This window comes from Sinocyclocheilus grahami, unplaced genomic scaffold (assembly GCF_001515645.1).
Source record: "Sinocyclocheilus grahami isolate Dianchi unplaced genomic scaffold, SAMN03320097.WGS_v1.1 scaffold1960.1, whole genome shotgun sequence".
Lineage (NCBI taxonomy): Eukaryota > Metazoa > Chordata > Actinopteri > Cypriniformes > Cyprinidae > Sinocyclocheilus > Sinocyclocheilus grahami.
Window position 1 is genome coordinate 50,407 of NW_015507139.1, and position 12,028 is coordinate 62,434.

Here is a 12,028-nt window from a genome sequence, read left to right on the forward strand (position 1 = left end):
TACGATCAGACGCTATGAGCTTCATAACCACAACTTGTTTGAGAGAGTTGCCATAAAAATTCTTTGCTGTCATCAAAGAACAAACTCAAGCACCTAGATAGCCATGCAAAAAAGTACCTCATCCCCATTTTGAAGTGTGTTTTTTAAATCTGTGATTTTGTGGGGACTTAATTTTTCCAAAAGTTCTTGGACAACATATTAGGATCATGGAGCGGGTTACTCCATCACCATTAAGCCCTTGAAAAACGCATTTAACCTCATTTACTGTAGGGCGACTGAAACTGTAATGAATATACTCTATTTCATTCTAGATAAAAGTGTCTTAAAATTGGTGACTAACAATTAACTATGTATTTGTGTTTTGTACATATCTGCAGTCTTTTATGTATGGTGACTACATTGTATATGACTTCTGGCTTGGAAAGGTGTACGATCTCAGCATCCAAATCGTTGTGAAGCTTTCCAATGGTGCACGGTAATGTGATCACACTTTTTTTCTTCATGTTGCTGTTGGTCATGCAGTATGTACATGTATGAAACATATTAAACATGTAATATCCTGTTCAAGTGCACCTGAGTAGCAGAGAAAAAAAGAATGCAACATAATTTGATAGGATTGATTGAATAGGATATTATGTGTTGTGTTACAACAATACAGAACAATTTATTTTTTCACTGTAGATGCTCTATGAGTGAGGAAGACGGCGCAAAACTCTACGATATTTACCCTCACATCAGTGATGTGGTAGGTGCTCAGTGTTTGTGTTCTTGTTTGCATTATCAGTTACGGGATCTTGTTTGCTCTCATATAATGTTCATTTCGGCTTAGCAGAATGGCATAAATTACATTTCACAGTTGTATCCTTACCTGTTAGAAAGTAATTTGATTATTCCCATTTGCATATAGGTTATTCCTGAAAGACACTGACTTCTCTGAATGAGTGCCCGTGTTCTTACCCCTGCCAGATTATTATTACCCCCCAGCACCAACCCCCACCCCCAATATTGCTAGGTTTAGGAGGGTTTGAGATTAGGCAATCAAGTAGCTGCTTTAATGAGGGAGGTAATAATTTGGCAGGGGATTCAATTCAGTTCAATTCAAATTTATTTGTATAGCGCTTTTCACAGTACACATTGTAATGTAAACGCATGCATTTTCTGTAAAGCTACTTTGAAACAAAGCACAATTTGTACGTGTGAGTCAAACAGATGAAGCCCAATAGAATAGGAGCGCGATAATTCTCACTCTATACTTTTTGGTAAAATATTTCTTAGACATTAAACAGGGGTTCAAATTCTACAAATAACACAAGTTGTTGTATTTTGATGAGAGCAACAACAGTAAGAGTTAATGGATGTGCCAGTTAACATATAGTCTGTGCTTTTGTTTTTGTTTTATAATCATTTAGTTATATTAACTTTTTGCTTTAAAGGGGTCATATGATGTTGCAAAAAATAACATTATTTGGTGTAATGAAATGTGTTTATGCGGTTTAAGGTAAAGGTAAAAAAAAAGCATTATTTTCCACATACTGTACATTATTGTTTCTCCTCTATGCCCTGCCTTTCTGAAATGCGTCGATTTTTACAAAGCTCATCGGTCTGAAAAGCGAGGTGTGCTCTGATTGGCCAGCTATCCAGTGCGTTGTGATTGGCTGAATACCTCATTAAAGACGGAAATGTTACGCCCCTTACCATTAGGGGTGGGAATCGCAGGGTACCTCATGATATGATGTTAATCACGATAGGTGTCTCACTATACGATAATATCACGATACAGCGATTCTGCGATAATCGATATATTGCTAGACAATCCTATAGCGATACATCACGATATCTGTCAAACTATGAAAACAAAATGCCTGTGAAAAGGTTAAGTGCAAGTTTTCTCTTTATTCAAGTCCAAACTGTTAGAACACAGCACAAAAGTTCTGTAAATCAAATTTAACATGCTAAGTAAAGTAATCATTTTATTCTTGGACTTATTAAAAGCTTACACTTTTCTTTGTGTGTAAACCAACACATTTAACTGCTTATATATAAACCTGGTACATTTCAAAATTTACCTGGAGTGTTTTCTCAACCTTTCCTCTCCTCTCATCATAAAAACAGAGCCCCGCACAGGACACATGACATGCAGGGGGAAAAAAGCCATTCACATCGCGTCTTTTGCGTGCTCAGTTTCGCTATTTCAAATGTAGACGCGCGGCAAGCACACACACGGCACACTTCTGCACCGCATTACGGCTCTGATGAGGTTTTGTTTCGTCGTCCATGCCATAGGTGCAGATTTATGTTTCTGCCGGTCGGTGCCCACTGCATAACGCGCACTTGTAATATCTGAGAGAGAGCGGGAGAACATCCAGTTTTGTTGACAAAAAACTGGACGCGCCGGCGGGACTCTCTCACTCATATAATGAGGGAAATCCACCTGCGATCCGAGTGGAGAGGTTAAGCTACTCATGGACCGAATAAGCGCTCTGCAATAATAACATGATCGGTGCCTATGGTGCGTGGGCTAATAGCTGTTCCGGGGCAGTTTTTTAGTTCTCATTTCCATAAACATATATAGCAGTAGAGCTAATACAGTGGCTTGAAATCGGTTTATCCTTCGGTTCCTCGTGCTTCCCCATCTTCATAGAGAACGCGGTTCATGGTTGCTTCAGAGCGCTTTGGAAAGAAGGTGGAAATGGCGCGACTGTGTTTTTAGACACTGGGAGCAGGGAAATCTATATAGTAATAATTAAAATATCAATATTTGGCGCCAGATATCGATTCTCGTATTGCGTTGGAGAAGGACAACAATATATCGATATGGCGATATATTGTTGTCCTTCTCCTTCTCCCACCCCTACTTACCATACTGTGATGCCCTGTCCGGCCGGAGCAACAAGACAAAAATATTATTAAAACCCATTATAAACGAGGTATTTGTTGCATCCAGTGGGGACATAATTACGGATTATAATGACTTGTACTGTATTTTTATGCGTTGCATCGCGCCGCCTAAATATAAAACCATGTCTGATTGGAGAAATGATAAACAACAAGCGCTAATCGACACTGCTCAAAACTCGCGTTTGAATCGTCAGTGGCAAATCCTTTAAAAATGAAAACGTACTTACAGTCTGTGAGTCAGAACAGCCGGCATTGTAGTCTACTCTACCAGGATCAGGAAACAGTCCTCCATAAAATGTGCTTGTAACACATAGGCAGGATGTGGCAAAACATTTTAAATAATAGATCCATTTTTTTTTTCATTTTTAGTATTTAATAATGTTTGGAATTTATCTGATTAATCAAAGAAATAGTAGGCAGATTAATCATTTATCAAAATAATCGTAAGTTGCAGCCCTAAACTATGTAGTAATATTAATTGTTTGATATCAAATTGTGTATAAAGTCATATTAGATTTTTGTCACTGATTATGCAGTTGTTTCACACAGCTTGTTGAATATGTCTCAGTTTGAAATGTTACTTTGCCTTTTACTCCAGGGTTTGTTCTTTGATGATGCCTATGGGTTCTATCCCGGTCAGGTTTTGATCGGGCCATCAAAGGTTTTTGCTAATGTGCAATGGCTGTATGGTGTGAAGCCAGTTCTCAGTAAGAAAAGCAAGTTCAGAGTTGTTGTGGAGGAGGTAAGATGACAGTTTGACTCTCCAACTTAAACAAGAGTTCTGTAATTGGGAATATGTTGTGACTAGAGCAAATAACTAAACCAAACTAAGCTTTTGCTTAATGTCTTAACATGTTCTAATAATTTAAGTTTCTAGTTGTATATGTCTTTGTATATGTTTAATTACAGGTTCAGGTAGTGGAGCTAAAAGTGACGTGGATTACGAAAAGTTACTCTCCAAAGGGGTCAGACAGTGTCTTCCCACCACCATCAACCATCACACAGGAGAATCTTTGCAGGTAAAATCAGCTTTCTACAGTTTATCATTTTAATTATTTATAACTAAGACTGTCAATTGATTAAAAATGTACAGTCAAATGAAAAAATGAATCAAATTATTCAGATGCCAAAAAAGATTGGTACAAAGATAGATAAGACAGTAATCCAATCGGGGAACCTAAAAGTGCTTAGAGAGCAGTAGAGTAAAATCTGTTAAAAAGCTCACAGGATTCCAGGCAATGTTTGTATATATTTTTTCATTTCCATATTGAAATTATAAGTATAATATAAGTCAGTTGAGTAATGGGTTTAGGGGCTGTTCATACATTCATTTGCTTGTAGGTGTGAACCGGATCATAGTTGATCATTTGCACGTGTTTCTACATTTTGCCAGTTTAAACACTCAAGTGTTTTAAAGGGTTAGTTCACCCAAAAATGAAAATTCTGTCATTAATTACTCACCCTCATGTCGTTTCAAACCCGTAAGACCTTCGTTCATCTTCGGAACACAAATTAAGATATTTTTGATGGAATCTGAGAGCTGTCTGACCCTGCATTGACAGCAATACAACTGAGTCACGCCGGATCTGTTTCCTACGTTGTTGTGATTTGACCTGAACGAAAACAGCGTATCCGGTGTGACGCAGCGGACACAGAACAGCATACGTTGTTTACGTCCAGCTGATACTCTCCAAAATTTATTTTTCTTTCTTTTGCGCACAAAGTATTCTCGTAGCTTCATAAAGTTACGGTTGAACCCCTGATGTCACATGGATTATTTTACCGATCTCCTTGCTACGTCTTTGGATTTGGGAACATTTCAGTTGCGTTGCTTTCTATGCAGGGTCAGACAGCTCTCAGATTCCATCAAAAATATTTTAATTTGTGTTCTGAAGATGAACAAAGGTCTTACGGGTTTACGAGATATATTGGATCAGTGTATCAGGTGCATTTATATTGGATCTGTGCATCAGGTTTTAAAGGGACAGCACTCTATACAGTGGGTAAAGGAATGAATCACTCCCCCTTTAAAATAAACTAATTTTGTTGCTTTGCAGTCTGAAATGTATGGAGGGCCAAATTACTCAAAATTAAATCATTAAATAAATGTTGAAATATATAAATAAATCGTTAAATGCATAATTAAATAATTAAATGCATAAATAAATAACTATGTTAGATAACTTCAGGGTTACGGTTGTCGGCACGTCACTCAACAATAGTGGATTGTTGTTTCACCTTTGAAACTGGATTTCTTTGGTCTTTCTAGTTTAGGCGCCTTTTTCTTGTTCTCGCATAATGAGCTATGGCTGAGCATGGTAGGCCTATAGTAAAAGATCTGTTGTTGACTTTTGCGGATGAAGTTGTCAATCAAAATGTTGACCATGACATAAGTTTAATACAAGTAGAAAATATCCAGGAGATGTTGGCTGAAATCAATGCTGTCAATGATATTATCTTTGGCTTAGGCGTGTGCAGCGTTTTTCACAATTCAATTTTAAGACCATATGGTGCAAATGCAATTGCAAAAAAAAAAAATTAAACCAATTGTTCTTTCTTTTTTTTCTCCAGTTACTTTATAAATGAATAATCGCCATTTTCTCTCCTTTTTTCAATTTTACTTTTGCTAAATTGTGACTTCAGAAATATAAATTAATAAATGAAATCTAAACGATTTTCTATTTTAACTTTTTTTTTTCCTTGCAATTTGCGCTGTGGGCTGTACCACTGGTGCAGGGGTGTGACTGTTATACAAACGCTTAATGTAATGTAGCCTACTAAAACAGTAACATTGAAGGTCCAAATTCAGTACACACCTTATTAATAAAGCATATTTACAGACAAGCAGAATAGCCCAGAATATGTAAGCAATACATTGCACGTTAAGCTCATTAAGCACTCAAACGCTTAATGTGGCTTAATGGACAAAGACAGTGATATAAAAAGCCCAAATGCGGTATACAGTTTATTAATAAAATATATACTATGTACAGCAGATGAGCCAACAATATGAACGCAACATGCTGAATTGCACGTTAATCTTTTCCCCCATATAAATAAACAAACGTGGCTTTATAGAAAACAGTGTTGTAAAAAGGCCAAATTCAGTATAAACATTGTGTATGTTGCAAACTATATACAGGCAAGCAGATATGCCCGGAATATGAACGCAATGTGCAAAGTCTCACATTAAGCATTTTCCTCCCATAAATACCATTATTTGAAAATGCTTATGCATTAAGACAGTGATATTAAAATACGAAACTCAGCATACACCTTAGCATAGCCTACTATACGGACGAGCTGAAGAGCCCAGAATATGAACGCAACTCGCAAAATTTCACGTTAAGTGTTTTATTATATAATCAGCTGATACGAAGCACAGCATTCACAAAGAACAGCAGCTGAGCATAGAGTAAATGTTTATAAATTATTTGCATAAAAATTTGTTTTTACAGCAGGCTACATACCACAAATTGTGTAACTGGTCAGCAGCTGATCAGCCACTGTGAAATGAAGTCCCGTGCGCAAGTCTGGCAGCAGCCAGCAGCAACTGCTGCCGTGGAAAGTAACAGCTGAGCATAGCAGATGTTATAAAGTACTACATGTATAATGTTTTTCAAATATAGCTTTTACAGTTCAAACATTACCTCAAACTGGTAGCTGATACAAACTGTGAAAAGTCGGTGGCAGCTGAGCATATAAATGAGTATAAAGTACAGTCCTGAGAAAACGCTTATTCACCGAAGATATATGTAGATGGATTTCCTTTTATAAATAAAGCTTCATGTATACATATATCTCCGGTGGCTATATGTGTGTGTATGGCAGATGTGTATAAACAGGGCAGTGTTTAGAGTTTTCTATGGGAGGAAATCGCTTAACGTTAAATTGCGCGTTGTGTTCATATTCTGGGCTCTTCGGCTTGTCACTAATAGCATGATTTTTTAGTAAGGTATGCCTATGCTTTGCTTGATATTTTAATTACTGTCTTAACGCATTAAGCGTTTTCAAATAATAGTTTTCTATGAGAGGAAAGCACTTAACGTGAGATTTTTCATCTCAAATAGATTTTGTAATGGGTTTAGGGGCTGTTCATACATTGCCTGTAACAGCTGGGGCTGCATATAAAAATCATTCCTTGATTCGCATTGTTCACTTGCTTATAGGTGTGAACCGGATCATTGTTGATCATTTGCATGTGTTTCTAAGTCTTGCCAGTTTAAACACTCAAGTGTTTAAACTGGCAAGTTCATATTCTGGTCACATCTGCTTCCCAGTAGCCAATATAGTATGCAACATTAATAAGGTGTATATCGAATTTGGCCTTTTTTATACCACTATCTTCTTCCATTAAGCCTGTGGGAGGAAAACTTTTAATATGCAATTCAGCATGTTGCGTTCATTCTCATCTGCTTACCTGTACCTAGTAACCTATACTTTATTAACAAATTGTATAAATATATATACCGAATTTGGCACGTTCAGCATTTTCTTTATAGGCCTAATGGTTTTCAAAGGAGGACAAAACACATGAGTAGTTATAACATAGACTTTGTGTCAGATTGATGATTTATGACCCCCTGTCAGCGTTGATTGACAGGTTGTCATATGTCAAATGTGTACATGGTCTGATTTATGGCTATATGACCCCTCTGTCACCCTGACTGCCATGACAGTGGGGTGTGTAAATCAAAAAGATCAAACCGGATGTTAGATCTGAGTTTTGATGCATTTATGACTGGATTTATGATGGTTTTTATCTCTCACCTTTCCCATGGGGTTTTATGGCATTCCTTCCTGACCTGTTGCTCACTTCCAGTCTGGAGGTGTTTGGGTTCTTCCTGATTGTGGAATTATGGCTAAGCAAAGGGATCAATGTTTTGTTTGATCAGTACGGTATATGCTAATGCTAGACACCAACAGTGTGGCTACCGACCCATCTACATCCACCTCTGAATAAGGAGATTGTCTGGACACATGCCTCCCATGTTTGTGTTTTAGGTCAACACCTTTGGTGGATTGGTATCTAGACACCAGAGCCCAAAGCTTCTCCCCTATCTGTTTCCTACCATGATGTAGTCAGTGTCCGATATAATGTTTTAATTGTTAATGGGAATGTGCTTTGTTTGGGGGTTGAAAGAGATCCAAACACTTGTCCCTGTCAAACCCCTAAACGGTTCAGTTCTGCTTGATCCATAGGCTAAATGTTGATAGCTAAGACATCACTGTTTTGTTTGCAACAATACTGAAACGCTTTGGCAATACGAATGTACAAAATATTTATCATGCCAATAAAGCACCTCATGCAAAAAAAACAACTGAAAACTGAAACATAGAATTAAAGAATTCACCAAGAACATATTTCTATATGCGTCTGAAAAATATGTCATGTCCGGGCATGTTCTTTCTACGTCATCTGTATGTGTGTATGCTAACACCTCTGTAGGTTCAGAACAACCTAATCTGTAGGTTGAATAGATAAACTTATGAGAAGGAGTCTTAAGTTAAAAATTATTCAACTTCCCTGCCCACCATCCCTATCAATTTCCTTCTAACAGTGAAGGTGTCTAACTGGCAGTGGATGCGAGTATCCTCTATGTGCTTGTGTTAATGGCTTTACAAAATCCACCTCATATTATGTGCACAGAATCATGCTTTAGTTCAGTTCAGTTCATTTTATTTATAAAGCACAATAAATCAACAATGATTGACCATTGTGCTGAACAATACTGTTTAAAAGAAATCAAAGTACATAACATGATGTGACAAGACAAACAAATTTTAAATAAGCCCCAACATTTTAAATAAGCCCTGCTTTAGACAATGAATCCACACTTTGGATGATTCTTCGGGCTCTCTCTCTCTCTCACACACACACACACATTGAGTTTCCATGTTTTATGGGACATTCCATAGACGTAATGGTTTTTATACAGTACAAACTGTATTTTCCATCACCCTACACCAACCTTACACATAAACCTACCCCTTACAGAAAACTTGTTACAGAAAATATGTGCATTATAAGATTTTCAAAAAACTTCATTCTGTATGATTTATAAGCTTGTTTCCTCATGGGGACAAAAAAAATGTCCCCACAAGGTCAAGGATTTTGGATATTGCCATCTTTGTCCCATAACGTAGGGTATACCTGAACCACACACACACACATACACACACAAATCTGAGTATACTCAATTTTAAGTATGCGCAAAATCATCTGTTGTTTTTACTTTTTGTTGTTATTTAAGAAATGTTTTCATTTTAATCTAGCCTGTAGATAGTATGTGTACTGTAAAAGAACAAATATACATTTCGCTTAAAACTTCTCAGTAAAATAATTACACCTACAATTTTAAACATGTTTAAAAGGTTAAACACATTTTGTGTCACTAAAGCAAGGCACACTGTCTATTGTCTTTAATTTCTTTAAAATATCCTGATGATCAGCATTGTTTCTTTAGATCATTAATGTACCCAAGTGCTTTTCTCACATGAGTAGAAAACTCTTTGGATGTGTTTGTGACAAACAAATAATTTTTACTTCAGAAAACTTTTTAAATGTATGACTGAACTTTTCTCATTTGACAGACCTATGTTTCAAATTATTTACCTGGCCTTTAACACTTTGTGTACATTTTCTTACCTAAAACAGAAAACATACACTTTGACTATTTTGTAGGTATCATGTCATTTTTAAATGATTCGCTAAAAGATTAAACGCACCAGAATCTGTGATTTTCAACATGAAAGAGATGTACAAGCTAAGGATGTTTCAACTATTATCATCATTTCCTTTTGACCCTGATAAACTGGTAATGGATTTTCTATGCAAGTGACACAATATACAGTTCTTATACAGTACTATGTGAATAAATAGCTGTGCTAAAACATTTGAGTGTTTTTTGCATGCCAACAGATTTTCGCCAGGGACATGGCACATCTAAGAATCATTTTGTAAATCATTTTGTACATTACTCAAATTTTTCTCTTACACCACTAGATTTAGTCATATTATCAAGATTTTGGATGGACGTTCACAATTTGTTTGTTGGACTGTGTATGTTTTTAGGTGAAGACATCTCTTTGTCATCATAATAGGAATAAACTAAAATTAAGAAATCAAGTTACAGTTTTTCTCTTTGAGATATATCTTTTAGTGCAACTTTGTGTCTGTTCACAAAGTGCGATCACATGAAGCATCAACACAAAAATTAAGTCTAGCTGTTTTACCCTTAAAACTATTACAACGGAAAACACATTCTTTAAAGTTTGAGCATGTTAAAGTTTCTACGCTCTTGTAAAGAGTATAGATAAATTTCATCCATAACCTTTCGTGCATTCAAGAGACCAAATCACTAAGAAAGAGAGTCAAGCAAGAAAAGAAATGTTTATAATGCATATAGAATTCAGAAAATCTGTTTCATAAACAATTGTGAAAGTTTTTTAAATGCGGATTTGTAAATGATATTTTTATTACTCCACTAGATTTAGTCATCTTGTTCAGATAGCAGATGACACAATTCGCATTTCGTTTGTTTGGCTGTATTTGTTTTAAGACTCCTCCGCAAGTTCATGCTAATCTTTGCATGGGATAGAGAGCATGACGAGCACATACCTATTCATTTAAGGACATTTTTAAACATTTGACTGAACTTTTTATTTTGACAAACATCCATTTCAAATTATTGAAATTATCCACAGAATCTTTTTCTACACAACGACATTAAATATTAAAGAATGTTGTCCGTTACTATCGCCATCTTCTTTGACTCAAATGAAGCAACATCTCTGGTGTACGTAAGCATCTACAATGTGTGCATGTGCTAAACATATTTTGCTTGTCCATTTTCTGTCATATTTCAGGCGAGCATGTGACCAGTGACAATAAAGGGCTACAATAATAATAATAATAATATTTGTTAGATGTAATGCAAACACATTTGAGAACTATGATGTTCCACACTTTGTAAAGGTTATAGAAAAAAATGGTGTACGTAAGCATCTACAATGTGTGCATGTGCTAAACATATTTTGCTTGTCCATTTTCTGTCATATTTCAGGCGAGCATGTGACCAGTGACAATAAAGGGCTACAATAATAATAATAATAATATTTGTTAGATGTAATGCAAACACATTTGAGAACTATGATGTTCCACACTTTGTAAAGGTTATAGAAAAAAAATCAAACGATCTTTACATAGGAATTATCTTTGCACAAAACAAATTGACAAAAAATCATTGAATTACGAAATGCAGAAGTGTGTACGGGATTTGGCAAAAGAGAATTTTAGCTATAATGAGCACATGAGACAGAAATCCTTTCTTCTGTTCTATTGTGAATGTGTGAATTGTAAATAGTATTTTTCCACCAGAGATAATCGATGAGTCTGTTTACATTTTGTTTTTGCATCGTTTTCAGGTGATGAGTTCTTTCTGATTGTGCTCAAACATGCAGTGCATGTTCATAGGAATTTATGAACAACTACAGCATAGAAAATAATGCCACTACATCTAGACCTCTTGTTCATATAGCTGATGACAATGTTCACATTTTATTTGTCGTATTCGTTTCTTTCAACATTTCCACTTGACATTAAAGAGTAGGCCTATGTGTACTCCCCTTCTGTCATAAGCATAAGCATCTACCGTGTGCTAAGATTTTTGGCGGATTTGCTAGAGGGACTATGTCACCTTGTTGTAATGTGATTACGGTTAAGAAGCATAACATTACACTACATGCCCTTGAAAAGGTTATAGACATACTCTTTTTTTACAGGAAATGTGTTTGCACAACAGAAATATGTATCCGTATAACAAATACCTAATGCTGAAATCCTCTCTCCTAAACTATTGTGAAAGCTTTTAATGTTGATTTTGAATGTCCGCCCCACTAGCTGTGCATCTTTTTCATTGTTTTTGTACAGTTTTTAGATGAGGACTATTCTCAGAGTTTGGTCAAACACGCCTGCGAGTGTTCGCAGGAACACATGAACAAATACAGTATAAGATAATTAAATGAATGTCAAGAGAGCGTTTAAACTGAGATTGTGATGTATTTTAGAGCTGTTTCTAGTCTATCTATGATCCTGTCTACCTGTGTCACAAAGACGCATAATAGCCCC

General features: G+C 36.1%; 1 protein-coding gene across 1 annotated transcript in view; it reads left to right on the forward strand.

The window, feature by feature from the left end:
* ube2o (ubiquitin conjugating enzyme E2 O) overlaps window positions 1-12,028 on the forward strand; it is a 68,315-nt gene that overhangs the window by 34,633 nt on the left and 21,654 nt on the right. Inside the window, exons 4-7 of the mRNA XM_016259925.1 lie at window positions 378-475; window positions 682-745; window positions 3,497-3,640; window positions 3,808-3,917. Of these exons, the coding sequence (XP_016115411.1) occupies window positions 378-475; window positions 682-745; window positions 3,497-3,640; window positions 3,808-3,917 (416 nt within the window). The remainder of the gene's footprint in view (window positions 1-377; window positions 476-681; window positions 746-3,496; window positions 3,641-3,807; window positions 3,918-12,028) is intronic.